This window comes from Jaculus jaculus, chromosome 5 (assembly GCF_020740685.1).
Source record: "Jaculus jaculus isolate mJacJac1 chromosome 5, mJacJac1.mat.Y.cur, whole genome shotgun sequence".
NCBI lineage: Eukaryota > Metazoa > Chordata > Mammalia > Rodentia > Dipodidae > Jaculus > Jaculus jaculus.
The window spans coordinates 77615395-77637971 of record NC_059106.1 but is presented as its reverse complement, the minus strand read 5'-3'; the positions used below and the strand labels follow the sequence as shown (position 1 = coordinate 77637971).

Below are 22577 nucleotides of genomic sequence, written 5' to 3'. Positions count from 1 at the left end.
ATAGATGCCAATTCTAACATATAAGAATGAGAAATTTTATAACTAGAGATGGCTTAGGGGCTAACGTGCTTGCCTGCCAAGCCTAAAGACCCAGGTTCAACTCCCCAGAACCCATGTAAACTCAGTAAAGAAATAAAAATATTTTAAGGGCTGGAGAGATGGCTTAGTGGTTAAGGCGCTTAGCCTGAGAAGCCTAAGGATCCAGATTCGATTCTCCAGATTACACATAAGCCAGAGGCACATGGTGGTGCATACATCTAGAGTTGCAGTGGCTAGAGACCCTGGTGCACCCATTCTATCTCTCTCAATAAATAAATAAATAAAAACATTTTTGAAAAACAAAATAAAAATTTTAGAACTGATAAATACAATTTGTGAAGAGAATCAGTGGATGGCCATTACATAAGATTAGAAAAGACACAGAAAACAATCCCTAAACTTAAAGATGGAGCACTAGAAATAATCTTACTTCAACAGCAACAGCACCACATGAAGGACTCAGGAACCAGATGGATGCCAAGACAGGCTTCAGAGTCCTCAGTAGGCCTAAGTTTCTGTTTCCTGTCAAGATCTAAGTTTTTTATCTTCTGGTAAGGGTGGGTTTAACAGTTACTGGAAACTGACTACATTCTTGTAGTCATAGATAAATTCACTTCTCTAGACCCAGCCCACCAACTTTGCCCGCCAAAATCCTAAGCCAACCAGAAGAGTACAAGTGCAATTACTGTTTATATCAACCAATCATGTACCCATCCCCTTCTTCTATGTTCAAAATCCATGTACTCATCCCTTCTTCTATGTTCAAATCCCTATAAAAACTCTACCCTCCCTCTACTCGGGGCTCTTGCATGGATCCACTGCATTGGTGAAGTCAAGAGACGGAGCTTAAGCCCGAATTAAAGCTCCTTGCCCTTGCATACGTGTTTGGTTTGCCTTGGTGGTCACTGGGGGTGCCGAAAACTGGGCATAACACCACCACCATCACCACCACCAACAACAACAACAAAAGAAAAAGCAGTGTTTCAAGAAGCTGTGTGGAAGTCTCAAGAAACTGCATCAAAAGAGACCAGAAAAACATTAAAACTGGTAAAAGGTGGGTGTGGTGGTTCACACCTTTGATCCCAGCACTCCAGAGGCAGAATTAGGAGATCGTTGTGAGTTCAAGGCTACTCTGTGACTACACACTGAATTCTAGGTCAGCCTGGGCTAGAGCAAGACCCTACCTGAAAATAAATAAATAAATAAAACTAGCAAAAACAACCTTAGGATACAAAATAAATAAAAATATCAGTAGGTCTGCTACATCAATGATGGGTTTGCATGAAATCATAAAAATAATTCCATTCACAATAGCACCTCCGCCAACAGGCAGACTTAATTTAACTACAGAAGTAAAAGAGCTCTACAATGAAAAGAAGTTGAAAAAAACACTAAGAGACAGGAAAAAAAAAATCTCTTATGTTCGTGAATTAGAATGATCAATTTTTGTTACAATATCTATAGTACCCAACATGATCAATAAATTCAGTGCATATCCCATCAAAATACCACTGGCATTCTTCACAGAGCCAGAAATAAACAAGTATAAAGTTCACAGAGAAGCATGAAAGACCCTGGGTATCCAAAGTAATTTTCAACAAAAAGAACAAAGCACAGGCATCTCAATAGCTGATTTCAAGACATACCACACAGAACAATGGTACTGGCTTCAGACAGACACCCAGGCAAACAACTGCAAGGAACTGATTCAGAACAAAGGTGCCAACAGCATACTGGACCAAGAATAGCTTTTATCATTTTATTTTTTGAGGTAGGGTCTCACTCTGGCCAGGGGTGACCTGGAATTCACTATGTAACCTCAGGCTGGCCTCAAACTCACAGTGATCCTCCTACCTCTGCATCCCAGTGCTGAGATTAAAGGCATGTGCCAACCCACCAGGGACAAGAACAGCCTCCTTAACAAAGGGTGCTGGGGAAAACTGGGTATCTACATGTAAAGCACCGAAACTTGACTCCTACCTCTCACACTGTACAAAGCTCAACTCACAGTAGATCAAAGACCTTAATTTAATACCCTAAACTAAAAAATCTAGAAGGGCCGAGCGTGGTGGTGGACGCCTTTAATCCCAGCACTCAGGAGGCAGAGGTAAGTGGATCACTGTGAGTTCGAGGCCACTCTGAGACTACACAGTGAATTTTAGGTCAGCCTGAGCTGCAGTGAGACGCTACCTCAAAAAACAAAACAAAACAAAACAATCTAGAAGGCACAGAGAAAATGCTTCAAGATACTGGTATAGGCAATGTTTTTCTGAATAAGATTCCAAAAGTATAGAAAACAAAAGTAAAACTTAAACTAAAAAGCCTTTTCATGGCACTAGATCAATCAATAGAGTCAACGGACAGCCTAAACAATAGAAGACAGTATTTATCAGCTATTCATTGGACAAAGGATTAATATCCAAAAATAAAGAATTTTAAAAAATCAACACAAAACAATAAAAAAAATTTAAAAACAAGTGAAAGGTAGGCAAATGTTCTAAAGACGTCCTCAAAAATATATGAAAAGGCCAGGTGGGGTGGTACACAGCATTAATCCCAGTGCTTGGGAGGCATAAGTAGGTGGATCTGAAAGGCCCAAGAATTCAGAAGCCCAGAAATACTATCACGCTCCAAAGGGAGCTTAAGCGGGCCCCTGCATACCTCAAACTCCAGGCTTTACTCTCTGTTGAAAGTAAGTAAAGAATCCCTCTTCTCATTATATCAGAGCCCGCTCCTAATATAAAACTAGGTAAAAAGGGCATGAGATAGCCCTCAAGGATGGGAAATGAGTCATGAAGTGAACCACTTATTTGGTTTCTGTAAATAGCCTGCACCATAAGCCTTAATAGCCCACACTGTAAGCCTTAGTAGCTCGCACCATAAGCTGTAGCAGCCTGCCTCAGACCACCAAGGTCATAGGAGGCTGATACCATACTCTGCTACCCCCACCTAAGGACCTGCGCAAATGCTGACCTCGAAGGTCATAGGAGACTGATACCACACTCTGCTACTCCCACCCAAGGACCTGCGCAAATGCTGACCACCAAGGTCTTAAGAGAATGATTGGTCCACGAGGGGCTTGAACAAATTAAACTAATTGGCTTAGAAACTATGGGGTGGCACAAACTGACTGGCTCGCACCCTGCGGGCTCCTGATATTAAAAAAATGATTGGTCTAATGCACAGGCTTTGTTAGAAACCCTATAAAAACTGTCCCGCTCCTGCATTTGGGGCTCTGCAGTCCTCTACCCCTGTGCGGTGTACGACTGTGGGCCCCAGCGCGCTTGGAATAAAATCCTCTTGCAGTTTGCATCAAGACCGCTTCTCGTGAGTGACTTGGGGTGTCGCCATATCCAGGCAGAGCGTGGGGTCCCCCTCCTGGGGTTCCTTCAGATCGCCATGTGTTTGAAGCCAGCCTAAACTAGAGAGTGAGACCTTAACTCGAACAGAACACCACCAAAAAAAATGTATGAAAAAATGTTCAACAGTACTAGCCATTGTTAGGTCAGGATGGACTACCAGGATGGAGTCACCAAGGACAGCAGGATGGCAACAGAGACAAGGAAGTAGGTTATCCACATTCCTGAAAAAACCACCCAGCCCTTATCCCTTCCTTGCCTAACAATGCCCCCAGGTCATGGTCTCCAGCCCCCTTATCTCCCAAGTCACCTGGTCACTGTTCTTGTGTCACACCCTGGCTATCTTAGATCTCCCCTAAAGGAACTTTTCTTATTCAGCTTTTTCCCTTCCTCACCTTCCTGCAACTGAAGCCCTATAAAGCCCACTATCTGGAAACTGGGGGGTGGGGGGGTGGGGGGTGGTGGTGACTGTGCTCCACTCTAGAGCTCTATCTAGATAGTCAGCCCTGGCAGTTCCTGCTTTTCCCCAATAAAAGCTTTCATCTTTGCCTCAGAGTGGTTTGTATGCTCTTGGTCACTCCCAAACCTTATAGCCATGAGGAAATGTGAATCAAACAATAATGAAATCTCACTCTAGTATGCATTATTAAACACAGAAAATAACAAGTGTTGGTGAGGACGTAAAGGAGAAGAAACTCTTACACACTGTTGGTGTGAACTGTAAACGTAAATTGCTGTAAGCCACCATAGATCCATACAAAGTTTCCTCCAAAAACTAAAACTACCCAGGATCACCCAACTATCCTACGCATAACATAAAGCCAGCATATGAAAGAGATCCTTACATATCCATGGTTATCAGGGTACTGTTCATGACAGTGAAATATAGAATCAGCCCAGGTGGCCACAGACCAAAAACTGTCTGTATTTAAAAACTAACTCTCCCTCTCTCCCTCTCTCCCTCTCTCTCTCTCTCTCTCTCTCTCTCTCTCTCTCTCTCTCTCTCGTCATTTGCAGCAAAATGAATGGAACTGAAGGGCATCATGTTTAAGTGAAATAAGCCAGACAGAGCTAGGTTTTCTTTCATATATGTAAACTAAAGAAGAAAAGCAAATAAATGAAACAGCTGAGCTTATATAGAAGAGCGAGCACTAGTGGAGGATAAGGGGCAGGGTAAAAAAGGGTTAATGGCTTGATTCATTCATGATATAAGTATATTTAAAAATAGAATAAATTCCACTAGTAAGTACAATTTTTTTAAAAAGGTCTAGAAAGTGTCTATGATTTCCAGAAGAGGAAGAAAAAAAACATGTATTTTTTTAAAAAATGACTAAAAATTCTAGAAATTTAATAAGACAAATCTGAGAAGTTCAGAGAACCACAATAAGGATAAATTTAAAGGAAAATCCCACTTAGATAAATCATGGTTGACTCTTAAAAATAAACACAGGGCTGGAGAGATGGCTTAGCAGTTAAGCGCTTGCCTTTGAAGCCTAAGGACCCCGGTTTGAGGCTCAATTCCCCAGGACCCACATTAGCCAGATGCACAAGGGGGCGCACACGTCTGGAGATCGTTTGCAGTGGCTGGAGGCCCTGGCATGCCCATTCTCCCTCTTTCTCTCTCTGCCACACTCAAATAAATAAATAAAAATAAATAAATAAATAAACACAGAAGAACACCATCACATATAGGGAAACATTAACTGGAAAATGTCCAGGAGAGGGAACAGTGTGTGTGTGTGGGGGGGTATCATTTGTGGCCACCTGGGTTGTGTCTGTCTCTCTTCTCTCTCTCTCTGCTTGCAAATAAATTTTTTTTAAAAACTCAGTTACATATAGCCTATAAGTACTATAAGTATAGGGGAGAAGAAAGGAACAGGAAAACTGCCTTTATTTATAAATGATCTAATTATTCACACATACTATTCCAGAACATCTTTAAACACTAATTAGAACAAGCAGGATCATAAGTTAATACACAAAAAATAACTTACATACTGGCACAATCAATTAGGAAATACATATTTAAACCCATTTATAATAGAATATTCAGAACTAAACCTAACTGAAAATATGTGGATCCATTACACTGAAAACAAAATATCAGTCCTGAGAATATATAAATAGTACCAAAGAGTGGAGATACATATTTTTGAAGATTATAATAAACATTGTTAATATCAATTTTACCCAGATTAGTGGTACCCTGAGGAGTATGGTACAGGAAACTTCTAGAGGTGATGAAAATGTTCATTTGACATTTGTGATAATTTCACAACTTTACAGATACCAAACTCTCAAGTTACAAATTTTATGTACTTAATTGTACACCAACTATCCCTTAACAGTATGGTAAAAGACAAAATCACCACCAATCACAACAATGAGTCTGCATGAACTTCTCATGATAAGGTAACTGAAGAGAATATTTCCCTCTTTTTTTTTAATTTTTGTTTATTTATTTGATGAGAGTGACAGACAGAGAGAAAGAGGCAGAGGGGGAGAGAGAGGCGGAGGCGAAGGCGGAGGGGGAGGGGGAGGGGGGAGGGGGGAGAGGGAGAGGGAGAGGGAGAGGGGGAGGGGGAGGCGGAGGGGGGAGGGGGAGAGGAGGGGGAGGGGGGGGGAGGGGGAGGGGGAGGGGGAGGGGGAGGGAGAGGGGAGGGGGAGGGGGAGGGGAGGGGGAGGGGGAGGGGCAGGGGAGGGGGAGGGGGAGGGGGAGGGGGAGGGGGAGGGAGGAGAGGGAGAATGGGCACACCAGGGCTTCCAGCCACTGCAAATGAACTCCAGACGCGTGCACCCCCTTGTGCATCTGGCTAACGTGGATCCTGGGGAATCGAGCCTCGAACCGGGGTCCTTAGGCTTCATAGGCAAGCGCTTAACTGCTAAGCCATCTCTCCAGCCCTATCTCCCTCTTTTAATATCCTCAGGAAATTCTATTTAATGTACAATGGGTACTTTTTTTTTTTTTTCTGGTTATTCAAGGTAGGGTGTCTCTCTGATCCAAGCAGACCTGGAATTAACTATATAGTCTCAGGGTAGCCTTGAACTCATGGTGATCCTATCTCTGCCTCCTGAGTGCTGGGATTAAAGGCGTGCGCCACCACACCCGGTTCTTACAATGTGGTTTTTTTTTTGGGGGGGGGGGGTTTCGAGGTAGGGTCTCACTCTGGTCCAGGCTGACCTGGAATTCACTATGTAGTCTCAGGGTGGCCTCAAACTCACGGCAATCCTCCTAACTCTGCCTCCCGAGTGCTGGAATTAAAGGCACGCACCACCACACCTGGCTCACAATGGGTATTTTTATCCAACTAAAATTTGAATTCTATAGGTAAGAGGAGTAGTATAGACTGCATTCCTTTCTCTGCTCACTTCTACCCTTTCCTTTGATTCCTTATTGAGAATCAGCTGAGAAATCAAGTCAAAACACTCAGCCAGCAGGTGTGGTGGCACACGCCTTTGATCCCAGCAATTGGGAGGCAGGGTTACAAGGATCACCATGAGTTCAAGGCCACCCTGAGACTAGTGAATTCCAGGTCAGCCTCAGCTACAGCAAGACCATACCTCGAAAAAACAACAAAACAAAATACACAGCCAGATACAGGCTACATTCTACAACAATGTTCTCTTGGGTTGGGGAAATGACTTAGAGGTTAAGGCACTTGCCTGCAAAGCCAAAGGACCCAGGTTCAATTCCCCAGGACCCACGTAAACTAGATGCACAAGGTGGCGCATGCATATGGAATTTGTTTGCAGAGCTGGAGGCCCTAGTATGCCTATTTTCTCTCTCAAAAAATTTTAAAAAAGAAAACTTTCTCTTTCCTAACTAAGTTTATAAACACTTTTGAACAATTAAACACAATTTATCTTTTAACTTCAGGAAAAGCTTTATGTATTTCCTCCATTCTGTTTCAAGGTCAAAGTGAGTTATTACAGAATATATGGTTTTATTTTATTTTTTTTTTAATTTTTATTTATTTATTTGAGAGAGAAAGACAGGTAGGGAGAGAGAGAGAGAGAATGGGCGCGCCAGGGCTTCCAGCCTCTGCAAACGAACTCCAGACGCGTGCGCCCCCTTGTGCATCTGGCTAACGTGGGACCTGGGGAACCGAGCCTCGAACCAGGGTCCTTAAGCTTCACAGGCAAGCGCTTAACCGCTAAGCCATCTCTCCATCCCGAATATATGGTTTTATAAAGGTCAACACATATTTAAAGTAGTTCACAGATTACTAATTGGCTGTTTCACTATATTTTAGAAGATTTTAAACAAATCTACGTACAGCAATTCCCTCTAAATGATATTGTGTCTTTATTCCCTTAAAGCCTATACTCCACACAGGAACTAATTGATATTAAAATGTAAGGGCTACAGAAATTGTTCAGTGGTTAAGAAACTTGTCTATGAAGCCTAAGAACCCAGATTTGATTCCCCCAGTACCCACATAAGCCTCAGTGATTGAGGCACTTTCCTATGAAGCCTAAGGACCCAAATTGGAATGCCCAGTACCCATGTAAGCCAGATGCACAAAGTAGCACATGCATGTGGATTTTGTTTGCAGTAGCTAGAAGTCCTGGTGTGCCCATTCTTATCTCTCTCAAATAAATACATGAAGAAATAATAAAGATTTTTTGAAAATGTGAACCAAGCCATATCACTACTCTGCTGCTATTCCAACACTGGCTTTCCAACCCCATCACAATAAAAAATGTTGGTTTTGTGCTGGGGAGATGGCTTAGTGGTTAAGGTGCTTGCCTGTAAAGCCTAATAACCCAGGTTCAATTCTCCAGGTCCAATGTAAGCCAGATGTGTAAAGTGGTGCATGTGTTTGCAGTGGCTACAGCTCTGGAATATCCATTCTCTCCCCTTCCATCTTTCTCTAATAAAAAAAAAAAAGATAAAATAAAATAACTTTGGTCTTTACAATAGCTTACAAGTCTTATGCAATCTTCCTTCAACTTCCACCTTTCCTTCCATGTCAAATCCTACTGTTCTTCCCTCCTCATACACAATGCACAGCCACAGTAGTCTCCTTGCTTCTCACCATGCCAAACCCATCTCTACTCCAAAAGTGTTGTGCCTACAAAGTTAAACAAGGGGTTCTCCCCTAGGCCCAATCACAGCTGGAAATCTGTTTTTAAGTTTATATATATTAAAAAAAAAATAAGGGCTGGAAAGATGGCTTAGCGGTTAAGCGCTTGCCTGTGAAGCCTAAGGACCCCGGTTCGAGGCTCGGTTCCCCAGGTCCCACGTTAGCCAGATGCACAAGGGGGTGCACGCGTCTGAAGCTCATTTGCAGAGGCTGGAAGCCCTGGCACGCCCATTCTCTCTCTCTCCCTCTATCTGTCTTTCTCTCTGTGTCTGTCGCTCTCAAATAAATAAATTTTTAAAAGTTAAAAAAAAAAAAAAAAAGCTAGGCATGGTGGCTCATACCTTTAATCCCAGCACTCAGGAGGCAGAGGTAGGAGGATCACCATGAATTCTAGGCCAGCCTGAGAATACATAGTGAATTCCAGGTCAGCCTGGGCTAGAGTGAGACCCTACCTCGAAAAACCAAAAATAATTAATAGTAATAATCATCATCATCCCAGCACTTGGGAGACAGAGGTAGGAGGATCAATGTCAGTTCAAAACCAGCCTGGGACTACATAGTGAATTCCAAGTCAGCCTGGGCTAGAGTGAAACCCTACCTCGAAAAAATAAAACAAAACAACCAAACAAACCAGATGCTAAATATGTTATTCTAAGTTAGAACCTAATAATTTAAAAAGTAGGTTTCCTAACTTTCATAGTAGTATCACTTCCCCTAAAGTTGTACCTAATGAAAATGAAAGATCATGACTTCATAATATAAACTGCTTTGTTCACAATTTCACTGTCTTACATGGTAAAATAATATAAACTAAGCTGAGGATTACATATACATAAATGGTGCTAAAACATGATCCATTTTAATGGGTATTTTTTCTAGAATTTAATTCCTATTACCAGCAGCATCTCTATCCTCAAACCTCACTTTAAATGGTTCAGAAATCTTACATTTCTAACATATCCACTATTTGTGCATTATGCCTGCTTATATGATATATATATAATTATATAGGCATATAATAGAAACACAGTAAAATATTTGAGCTCATTACCCATAGGCAATAGTCATGGTCAACATACCAACTTTGAACCTGTCACTTACATTTTAACTCTGAATATGGCACGTAGGCAAACACTAAGTAAGCAGTGGGATGAGATGCTTTCAATTATAATCCACCATAATAAGGAGGTAACCTCAGAAGATTAGTTCCAGAATCCCCTGGCAAATACCAAAATTTAGAGATACTCAATTTCTTTATATAAAATGGGATATAGAAGCCAGGCATGTTAGCACAAGCCTTTAATCCCAGCACAGAGGAGGCAGAGGTAGGAGGATCATTATGAGTTCAAGGCCAGCCTGGACTAAAGTGAGACCCTACCTCAAAACACACACACACACACACACACACACACACACACACACACACACACGGCTATACGATATTTCTATAACCAGCAAATGTCTTCATGAATATTTTAACTCAGTTATAGATTACAGGAAAAGCTAATGCCATGCTGTTATTACACTACATGTGCTTTTTGCTGCTGTGTTCTTGTTTTTGTTGGTTCCTTCAACAACCCCATACCTGAGTATTTACAATATTTGGTTGGTTAAGCCTGAAAATGAGAAACCCATGAACATGAAGGACTGGGAATAATACTTTAGTATACCTTAAAAAGAGACAATTTAAAAGTACATCAAAGGCTATGAAAATGCAGGAGGCTGTGAAGGAAAAAATAAAGACTCAAGGGTCTATAAATGAAGGGTGGGCAATCCACTGCAAACCCCAGCAGACCCATCTAGATCCCTCTAGTCTCAGCACTCCATGCTGAGCACTGCTTACAAGTGTCTGCAACACTCCACCTGCCTGACAATGTTTTTCTGGTTAGAAGACAGTTGGATTGTTCTATTTGTCTTTGCATTCAATCTGTAGAAAAAAAATCACAAATCATGTAACCTTCTAGAAGACTTCTGAGATAATGAATGGAAAAGACAAAGAATGTTCCCTGAAACAGTTTCATGTAACAAGAATCACTATTTCAGTATAATATGCTTCTAAAGCAAAAAGAAATACTCCTAGGGAGAATATGGGTATCAAAGATAAAAGAAAATACAATTCTGTTATTATCAATATGATCAAAGATAAAATGCCAGGCATCGTGAAGTATTCATCTTTCAAGGTATTTCTTTAACAACAAAAATTACCTAATACCAACTTCCCTCTTCTATTACTCCAGTGGGGTTGGGTGTATCTGTATTCCCAGCACACAGGAAACTGAGGCAGGAGGACCACAAGTTTGAAGTCAGCTTGGCTACACAGTCACACCCTATCTCAAAATAAAAAGTAGTATCCAACTGCTCTTTTCTACCCTAAGCAGCTTCCAGTGGACAGGACAATTTTCAGTAATAAGTAACATATCTTTGGCTGAGCCAAACAAGCATAGTCAAATTAAAATAGGAAAAGGGAGATGAAGGACTGTCTTTCCTGGACCCCACGACCAGCCACAATGACCTGTCAGCTCCTTGTACTTCGCAAGCCCTCCTTAGTCACCATCTCTGTCACACCCCAATCCTACTTACCAACACCTCCTCCTTCAGTTCATCTATTAGGTTCTCTACAGAAACAACATTTCTTCAAGGACTCTTTCCTGTCTCCTAGGCTAAGTTGTATTTCATTGCTACATGGTCCCAGAGTAATTTATGGTAACCACATAACTTATCATCCACATGCCACAGAGAATGAATGGGCCAATAGTAATCATGTGGAATGAACAGGCCATAAGAATACAGAGTCAGCCTACTTAGCAGTTCCTCTTCTCTGCTTGAGGAGGCCCTTTCGGAGGAATGTGTGTGGATCATCTTGTCTACTACTCTTCCCAAAGGCAGTTCAAGGCAAAAGGTATATTCTAACCTCGCTCCATGAATGGCAGAACCTTTACAATATAAATGGGCTTAAAAAAAAAAAAGAAAAACTCATAGAAACAAATGCTAACAGTAATCTCACGTCTTGTCCTTTCTAACCAATGTCCTGCCCTCCCTCAGAATATAAACTTCCCAAGGCAAGGCAACAAAAAATGACTGTTTTGTTCACTGCTGCTGCAGGTGGACCTAGAACAATGCTTGCCAGGCAACAGATACGCATTTAATGAATACTGTCATCTTTACCTTCCACTGCCTATCTCTACCTGAAAACCAAGTCATAACTCATGAAATTTCCTCAGATAGTCTGAGTAAGATATAATCTCTCTCCTTTTCCTACACACAATATTTTATAACTTCCTTACAATACCTTCTAACCTTACCCCTCTACTAAAATTGTGTGTTTGGACAGATTCAGTCTTTTTTGGTATGTCCTACTGTATCCTAGTATAATGGCTGCAGCATAGTATCTACAGAACAAAGACCTACTAAGATGAGCTGTTGAAATAACATTATTTATTACAAGTGATTATAGGTACATTTGGAACTGCTAATTTTCCAAGGTGCTCTCACTCATGTAGTATATACCACTAATCCAAGCCATTATCACTATACCACCATCTAGTCAGTTATCTTTTCTTATAGTGACTGTGGTAGTTTACATGTGATACTCTGACTATATGGCCCCAGAGACTCAGGAATTTTATTAAAATTGAGTTTACAATGCTGGGAAGATGGCTTAGTGGTTAAAAGCAGAGTGGCACATACATCTGGAGTTCATATGCAGCAGCTGGAGGCCCTGGTGAGCCCATTCTCATTCATTCATTTTCTCTCTGCTTGGAAATAAATTTATTAAATAAAAATATTTAAAAATAAATTAATTTTTTTTAAAAAGTTAAGATGATGAAAGGAAGTCAGAACCTGATATACTCAAGAATAAGAAGCATTCTAACTGAAGAGTGCTTGGGTTTATGCTCATGAAAACATGAGTCATGTAAGTGGTCTAGGAAAATTGAGAGAATGAGTATGGGTACACCAGGGTGCCTACCACTACAAACTACTTGGGAATCCAACTCATGTAAGCTAGCACCTATCCATTGAGCCATCTATTCAGCTGAAAAAAAACTTTTAGGAGTGTCAATTTATTTACCATTTACATCTAAAAGCCCTTAAATCTTTTAAGAGTTTTCAATTTATGGGTAATGTTTAGCTTTGAGAAAACTTTAAATGCCTTAAGATCACATCCAAAACCATTACTAACTATCCCAAGCATTTCCTTAAATATAAGTATTTACTTAAAATATAAGCTCTGTTCTAATAAGCACAGTATATAGTATATAATCTTCACTCCAAGAAAATTTCTAAATGAAAGATACAAACATATGCCTTTATCAAGACAAAAAAATTATTGGTGTATTTAAGAATGTTACCTTTCAAATATGGTGAAATAAGCACTAATACTACTAATTGAAAGTTCTAGTCTATGAGCCTATCTGTGGAAGTTTTTTCAAATTTTTTATTTAATAATTAAAATGAAAATGTAAAGTTAAGCAGTAGAAAATTAATTCATCACATAGAAAATGTGCATGCAAGAACATTTTTTTTGCAACCTGAATTCTCTACTTCTTTAGACTTCTACTATAAAACTGACAACAGGAAAAAAAAGGAACTCTGAAAATATGAAAAATACACAAGGCTTGCTCTAAGAACTATAGAAAAAAATGTTATAGCAGGCAGGTTTAATATCCAAAAAGCACATACAGTTATTACCCCAACTTATCAATCTCAACTTGTGAAAATAGTTCAAACTGCAGGAAATTCAGAAGACATAAATAATAGAAAAGAATACAATTTCTCAGTACTTCACCTTAACATTTCTAAATTACTCGCCAAGGCCATGAGTTACCAATGTGGATTTGTTGTCCCTCTTCTTCCTTCAAATTTCTGGCAGTACATGCTAAGTGTTTTACATTCCACATTCCAGGTATTAAACCTATCTTCTTAAGCCTTTATATGCAGCCCAAACTCGTTGTGGCTAAGTGCTCATCTTTAGTTGTATCTACCTACCTTGATAGCTGGCTCCAATACTAATGCTGCCATCCCTCCTGTAAGTCCAACTTAAATCTAGTCTCAGCACTTTATCTTTGAGGCTCAGAAAGGTTATTCCTTTACCAGGAACAGATATATATATAGCTGGAGAGATGGTTCAGCAATTAAGACACTTGCCTATAAAGCCTAACGACCCAAGTTCAATTCCCCAGTACCCAAGTAAAGGCAGACAGGCACATAGTGGTGTGTGTGTCTGGAGTTCATTTGCAGAGGCCAAAGGCCCTGGTAGACCATTCTTTCTCTGTGCCAGGCATGGTGGCAAATACTTTTAATACCAGTACTTGGGAGGCTGATGTAGGATGACTACTGTGAGTTGTAGGCCAGCCTGAGACTAATTCCAGATCAGCCTGAGCGAGTACAAGACACTACCTCACCATGCCAGCTTGCTTACCCTATTTTCTTTCTACTGTTTTATTCTGCAAACATTTTCTAAGATGTGAAAAACACTAATGTTAGAACTACAAACGCTGTCCCCCGTTTTTTGCCCTTAAAGGGAGATAAGTCCAATGAAGGACCAATATAACAACAAAAAAATTCTATGAAGTAAGAAATTTTTAAAAAAAACACTAAAAATTCTGCAAGAACACAAGTGAACATGTAAGGATACACTTAAGTGAATCTTGACAAGTAGGGCAGGATGAGACTATAGACTCATGTGTTAGTTTAGATGCTGGAATTGTAGAAAGCAAAGTCAAGGTTTGAGGACAACTGAACTGATCATTAAAAGTATTACAACATTTGGACTAAAAAGATGGCTTGGTGGTTTGAGGGACTTGGCTGCAAAGCCCAATGGCACCTGATTCAATTCCCCAGCACACACGTAGATAAATTGGTACACATGTCTGGAGCTCAAATGCTATGGCCCTGGCACGCCCAAATTCCTATTTCTTTCTCTCAAATAAAGTGTAGATAGGTAGGTAGGTAGGTAGAGAGATAGAGATAGAGATAGAGATAGAGATATAAAATGTTACAATATATAATTGAGACTATCAACCTTAGGTTTTTTTCTCTTTCATTCTTGGAAATTAATTTTTACATGGATACGTAAATAAAACTTACCTTAAACAGCCCTTTTACAAATTTTCTATACAAAACAACTATGACATGGATAGGGCAAGGTATAGAACTCAAGGACAATGAGGAAAATCTAATGTAACCTAATGATTATCTGCAATGGAAGGAATAGTTGTGTCATATAAAACCAACCCTCAGTGTTGTGAGTGCACAGAAATGAGAATCAAATTAAAACTCAAAAGACCCGGGTGCAAATTTCAGACAACAGCTGTGTCCTAATTAGGGCAAAACCATTTACTTAAGTACACTGTCCACCTCATTCAAAGCATTGAAATCAAATAAAATAATAGGCCTGAAAAGTGTTTTGAAAACATAAAATGCTATAAAATCTAATATTACCTTTGTTTTGGTTACTTTTGCTCTAGTGGAAATGAACTTTTAAAATCTACATTTCTGACATATCCAACCTCTCCTACTGAACCTAGACAAACAGTGCTTACCCGTTCTACAGACCGTGCCCTCTTCTTTGGCCGAGTGGGCAGTGCATCTTCCTTCGGATTGGTGTCTATTGCCCAATAGGACCCCTACAGGAAAAGAAGTAAATGACATTAACCATACATTGCAGTAAATCCTAGAACATTTAAAGACATCTTCATGATCATCTGCTCCAAATCCAAACATTTGGCAAGTAACAGCAAAGGTGCTAGTCTGTTGGCTTTGGTGGTGTGGGAGTTGAACCCAAGGCCTCACACACGCCAGGGAGCATTCTATAACAGACTACAACCTAGCATATTTTTTCATAAAATGTTTTATTTACTTACTTGAATGAAACATTGAAAGAGAATGAGAATGGATGTGCCAAGGTTTCCTGCTGCTGCAAATTCCATATGCATGTGCCACTCTATATGCACCTGGCTAGATGTGGGTATTGGGTTATTGAACCTGGGCTGTCAGGCTTTGCAAGCAAGCACCTTTAATGGATGAACCCTCTCTCCAGCCTTCCAGCAATTTTTTTCTTTTTAATTCAGCTGCAGAGATGGCTCAGCAGTTAAGGCACTTGCCTGCAAAGCCTAACAACCCAAGTTCAATTCCCCAGTACTCATGTAAAGCCAGATATACAGAGAGGTATATGCATCTGGACTTCCTTTGCAGTGGCTGGAAGTCCTGGCATACCCCGCCCCCCTTCCCTCTCCTACTTATGTTTGCAAATAAATAAAAATATTTTAAAAGAAACTGAGCCACACATGGCAGTTGACATGTCTTTAATCCCAGCATTTGGGAAGCAGAGGTAGAAGAATTGCTGTGAATTCGAGGCCAGCCTGAGACAACATAGTGAGTTCCAGGTCAGCCTAGGCTAGAGACCCTACTTCAAAAAAACAAAGACTGTTCTTGTACCTGTGGCCCTTCTGCCTCACCTAATGAACATCTGGGACTACAGGCATGTATGAGTACATTCTGGAAAACACCACTTTTAAACTGAGAAAAATAAAATTTGTGAGGGGGGAAAAAAGCCCATTAATAACTAAATTACTAAAGAGAAAAAAAATCACAAGCTAAAACATTCAAGTCTAAGCATTTGACCATGACTAAATTTAGTGAAAATGAATAACCAAATATTTTCAATATGTAACATTCATTTTTTTTCTTTTTTGGCTTTTCTAGGCAGGGTCTCACTCTAGCCCATGCTGACCTGGAATTTACTCTGTAGTCTCACAGTGGCCTCTAGGTCATGGCGACCCTCCTACTTCTGCCACCTGAGTGCTGGGATTAAAGGCATACATAATCATGCCCAGCTTTGCAAATTCTTAAAGCATACTATTTGAATACTACATGTGATATCCAATGTATTTTATATATAAAGTATGCATGTCATTTCTGAACTGCTTGAACACATGTGACACAAGGGTATCTTGAAGAGCAATGTTCTTGTTTATACTGTCATAATTTATTTTCACAATATAGTTGTCATATCATTCACTTAAAAGTATGTGTGAGCACCTCATATATTCCAGCCACTTAAGAACTGTGATTTTTCCAAAATATGTATCTTTTGTTGTTGTTGTTGTTGTTGTTGTTGAGATAAGATCTTACTCTAGCCCAAGCTGACTCGGAATTCACTCTGTAGTTCTAGTCTGGCTTTGAATTCACAGCAATCATCCTACCTCTGCTCCCTCAGTGCTGGGATCAAATGTGTGCACCACTACCAAAAAATATTGTGAAAACACAGGTCTTATAGTTTGCACATACTGTACAGATGAGGCAATCGAAACTCTGAAAGTTCGAGTACTTTGCCCAACCAAGCATATGAGAGCCAGAACAAAAACGAGGCCTGATCCTCACATCCTTTCCCTCCACTATCATGCCTCTTGGTACACATGCCTGCCTGCACCTGTGTGTAGTGCAGACACACAAACAGGAACACAAACCATAGACATTGCAGATTTCCAACTTATTGCAGTGATAGCATTCAAATTTAGTCCTTTCTTCTAGTACTTCATTAATCCTTGTAGAGTGTCTCACATGCAACATTTAACTATAAAGAGAATTACTGTTCTCCCTGAATCTTCACACTGAAGACTAGCTGTTTCTTGAACACACAATGCTTCATACATCTGGACCCTGTACTAGATGCTGATCTCACTATCTGTAATAGCCACCCTACCATTAAACTGATTCATATAAATGACAGTTTGATTTAGGTGTTCCCCATAAACTGAGGTGTTCTAAATGTTAGGTTTCCAGCTGATAAAGATTTGATAATTAATGCCTCCTGGACGTAGTATATTGTTGGGGGGCAGGCTTATGAATATTACAGCCCTTTTTTTCCTTGCCCGTGTTTGGCACACTCTCCTGTTACTGTTGTCCACCTGATGTTGGTCAGGAGGCAATGTCCACCCTCTGCTCATGTCATCATTTTCCCTGCCATCATGGAGCTTCCCCTCAAGTCTATAAGCCAAAATAAACCCTTTCCCCCCCCTCAAGCTGCTCTTGGTCGGGTGTTTTTTTTGCCAGCAATGCAAACCTGACTACAACAGTAAATTTGGCACCAGTAGTGGGGGTCATTGCTACAAAGCAAAAAAATAACTATGTAGCTTTGGGTTTTTAGAGCAGATTTTCAAAAAGAAATGCAAAAGGATTTAAAATCTTGGCCTAAGAGATGCTTTACAGTGCTGTAAGTACAGCTTGATGAACTATTCTGGTCAGTTAAAAAAAATTAAATACAATAAAAACTATATATAGACTGTGAGGTTTGGCTTGTGAGGGTGAGAAAAAGCTTTGTCTGGGCTGGGCTAGAAACAGTTTGTATGAGAGGTCTGCAGTTATGCCTGTATCTGAAAACTTGTATAGGGTTGCTTTGCATAAAAAGACTGATGCATGCAGAAAGATATGGCACAAAAAATACTGGGGCTAAAACTTCTGTCTGTTCAGCTGCAATTATATGAGAGATTACAACCTTTTGAAATTGGCTAACTGACCTATACTGGAATAACAGAAAAAATACAAACTCTTTTGAAAGGGCCTAAATGCTCAAGGAATGTCCTGTTCTTCAAAGTCTGCTTTATTCCCCCACCCCATAACAAACTGGCACCCCACCTGATATTATGGAGCATAAAAAAATACAAAAAAGAGAAGGTCATTACATTTGCAACTCTGTCTTGTGTTTTGGAAATGGCCATGGACATTTGTAACAGGTTTGCTAGATTGCCTACATAGAGACTCAATGGAACCATGAAAATAAACCGTGGGTAACAATGGAAACACAGTAAAGAAGCTGGGACCATGAGACAACTGCAAGGAGAGCTGCTGGCCCCAGATTAAAGAAGCTTTCCAGTACTCTGAGTAACCTAGCTGGAGGGGTTAAAATTAAATTCCAGAGACTTGTTGCTAGTTAAAATTATTGGACTTAAGAGATCTGTTACTGACCAGAGTTGTTGGACTTAGAGCTATAAAGTTTGATGTCTGCCCTGTTTAAATCTTACATTGGTTAAATATTTCTTTGCTATGCCCAATGCCATCTTTTACTGGGTATTTATTCTAAGCTATTATAGGGTTTGGGGGGGATTTTTTGGTATTATGGTTCAGTTAAAAGATCTTGGACTATAAAAATGTTTAAACATAATTAGGATTGATAAAAACTTTGTAACTTTTAAAGTTAAACTAAATACACTACATTTTAGATAATAGATGGTTATCAGTTTGTGGGTGCCAGGAGCATAATATGATAGCTCGATTCAGGTGTACCCTATAAACTTAAGTGTTCTAAATGTTAGGTACCCAGCTGATAATTAATGTCTCCTGGAGGCAGTGTATTGATGGGGGTGGGCTCATGAATATTATAACCATTTCCTCTTGCCAGTGTTCGACACACACTCCTATTCCTGTGGTCTACTTGATGTTGGCCAGGAAGTGATGTCTACCCTCTGCTCATGCCATCATCATGGAGCTTCCCCTCAAGTCTGTAAGCCAAAATAAACCCTTTTCCCTCAAGCTGCTCTTGGTCGAGTATTTTTTTTTTTTTTTTTTGCCAACAGTACAAACCTAACTACAACAATATTCTGCCCTAAAAATTCAGTTCAGATCTAATCTAAAGGAATCTTGTCTGTTCTTCATGACCTACCCAAGAATTCATCACTCTCTCCCTCTGTAACATGTCTGTATGTTTTACATGTGTAGACCACAGACTGCACTTAACACTGTACTTCTGCTTATGAGTCTGTGTCCCTTCCTAGGATATGAGCTCCCTCAGGGCAGGAACTACTATTGATTTATATAATCATAGTGTGCCGGGTACAATATGTATAAAACTTTTAATGACTCATAATTTTGTTGAAGGACAGTTATCTCTGCTCTGTAATTGCAAAAAGCATTCCTCACACTTAGATTTATAATACCAAGTACAGTGATAAATCTGAATGACCTTTTCATTTCTCTATAGTCACTCGTACACACACCTCAGATTTCAAACTTACCACTTATGAATCACTTCAAGCATATTTTGGTGCACAAACATTAAAGATGGAAATATATTATTCTATGTCCTAATAAAACAGGATAGTTCAGATTCTAATCACAAAATACTTCATTAAGAATATCATCGTATGTGGCACATTTATACAATGGAGTTCTACTCAGCGGTAAAGAAAAATGAAGTTATGAAATTTGCAGAAAAATGGATGGACCTGGAAAGGATTATACTAAGTGAGGTAACCCAGACCCAGAAAGCCAAGCGCCACATGTTCTCTCTCATATGTGGATCCTAGCTACAGATGACTGGGCTTCTGCACGAGAATGAAAATACTTAGTAGCAGAGGCCAGTAAGTTAAAAAGGAGACATAAAGGGCAGAGAAAGGAAGGGAGGAGGATACTTAATAGGTTGATATTGTATATATGTAATTACAATGATTGTAATGGGGAGGTAATATGATGGAGAATGGAATTTCAAATGGGAAAGTGTGGGGGTGGGGAGGGAGGGAATTACCATGGGATATATTTTATAATCATGGAAAATGTTAATAAAAATTTTAAAAAAAGGAAAAAAAATTTTAAAAAAAGAATATCATCGTATTGAAAGATTAAATAAATGAGAAGCAATTATCTTTTTTATTTTTAGAAATATCATTAATTCAGCACTTCATTTTGAGAAAATTAACCTAGGATGTCATCCATTTGATTTTACTATCGTAATTAGAACCTAGAGTGTTACTGTCTCTTTGCATCCATTCCATGATGTAAATGATAAGAATAAGCCATTTTTTTTTTCTGTCTGTTCTTTTTATACTATGGGGGAAAAAATTAAAATTCTCAACTATGTTCCATAAAAATTAAAAGAAGATTTAAGGGCTGGAGAGATGGCTTAGCAGTTAAAGTGCTTGCCTGCAAGGCCAAAGCACCCAGGTTTGATTCCCCAGGACCCATGTAAACCAGATGCACATGTGGTGCATGCGTCTGGAGTTTGTTTGCAGCAGCTAAAGGCCCTGGCACACCTATTCTCTCTCTTTGCCTCTTTTTTTCTCTTTCTCTCAAATAAAATAAATAAATAAAGGGGGAAAAAAGAAACAACTTAAGATGGCATTTATATTCCATTTTGTGTATCAATATACCAAATTTATTTGTGTGTATGTGCATGCGTGTGTATGCATGTTCATATGCATGAGGGCATGTGTGTGTGCATGTGTAAGGAGGCCAGGAGCCTAGTCATGATAGCATGCACTTACACTCATAGCTACTTTCGGGGGCTGAGGCAAGAGGATTATTGGAGCAAGAGCTCAAGACCAGCCTAGGCAACACAGAAAAATCTCACTCAAAGAGGACAGGCAGGCATGGCGGTACACACCTTTAATCCCTGCACTTGGGAGGCAGAGGTAGGAGGGTCATTCTGAGTTCAAGATAAGCCTGAGACTACATAGTGAATTCCAGGACAGCCTGGCCTAGAGTGAGACCATACCTCAAAGAGAGAGAGAGAGAGAAGGAGGGAAAAGAGGAAGGTGAACAAGTATACTTGGATAAAATCTTGACTACTGCTTAACTCAACAGTAAGGAAAGTAACACTGCTGAATCAAACTAACAGCTTCTCAAATCTTCATCAGGCACAAGAAAGGTAAAGAGTAAAAAGTGCTGATGAACAGATTTGCCCATTCTTTTGAAAACTACAACCCACACAACAGTCCACATTACTCTGTATTTTCTTTATCATTTATAATATATAAGTTATTTGCTTTATTTATTATTATTCCTCTCCTATAAAACCACAGGAGTTGTGCTTATAATAAGCAATATATTTAGTTATTGTATGCTTGATTTTGAGATAGGGCCTCACTCTGTAGCTCAGGCTACAATGACCCCACAATGTAGACCAGGCTGGCTTTGAATTCATGGCCATCTGTCTGCCTTAATCCCTCAAGTGGGATTATAGGTATAAACCACTACACCCAGCTTAAAATAAGCATTTTATAATCATCATTTATTTAGTACAAACTTTACACAATGAAGAGTAGGGCAATAACCTTGAAGAGATTTTGACTTCTACATCTAATAAACTTCAGGGAAATTATCTGTTTTTTTTGTTCATTTTTATTTATTTGAGAGCAACAGACAGAGAGAAAGAGGCAGTTAGAGACAGAGAATGGGTACACCAGGGCTTCCAGCTACTGCAAATGAACTCCAGACACATGCGCCCCCTTCTGTATCTGGCTAACGTGAGTCCTGGGGAATGGAGCCTCGAACCGGGGTCCTTAGGCTTCACAGGCAAGCGCTTAACCACTAAGGCATCTCTTCAGCCCGAAATTTTCTATTTTTTAAGTGTGAGTCTTTCACTAGTTTGTTAATTTTAACTACCTAATTTATTTCTTTATGAAAGAGAGAGAGAGGGAGAGGGAACATGCATGTGCACTAGGGCCTTCTGCCACTGCAAATGAACTCTAGTCATATGTTTCACTTTATGCTTCTAGCTTTACATGGGTACTGAGGAACCAAACCCAGGCTTTACAATCAAACAACTTTACTCACTAGCCATCTGTCTAGCCCCTAGACCAAAGTTTTAATAGCAGTGACCTATCATTCATCCTCTTCAATAGAGGTAAGCTTAGTGCTTGGTATAAAGCTGTAACACATTAAATTTTTGCCAACATTAGTAATTCCAAATATCATATTTAAAGACATTAAGATATTCAGAACATGGGCTAGAGAGATGGCTTAGCGGTTAAGTGCTTGCCTATGAAGCCTAAGGACCCCAGTTCAAGGCTCAATTCCCCAGGACCCACGTAAGCCAGATGCACAAGGGGGCGCACATGTCTGGAGTTCATTTGCAGTGGCTAGAGGCCCTGGCGTGCCCGTTCTCTCTATCTGCCTCTCTCTCTCTCTTTGTCACTCTTAAATAAATAAATAAAAATGAACAAAAAATTTAAAACAAAAAAGGAAAAAGAAAAAAAAAAGATATTCAGAACATTCCAGAGCTATATGAGCACTGGATACTACAGCTCTCTTTGTTTTCTTCCTTATTAAATATTTTTGTTTATTTACAAAGGAGGGGTGATGGGAGGAGAATGGGCAT

General features: G+C 39.8%; 1 protein-coding gene across 5 annotated transcripts in view; it reads right to left on the bottom strand.

Moving 5' to 3' along the window:
- Positions 1 to 22577, bottom strand: part of Foxj3 (forkhead box J3) — a 131552-nt gene that overhangs the window by 28330 nt on the left and 80645 nt on the right. For all 5 annotated transcript variants that reach the window (XM_045149446.1, XM_004670481.3, XM_045149447.1 and 2 more), the window contains one exon: positions 15028 to 15111. In XM_045149446.1, the coding sequence (XP_045005381.1) occupies positions 15028 to 15111 (84 nt within the window). The remainder of the gene's footprint in view (positions 1 to 15027; positions 15112 to 22577) is intronic.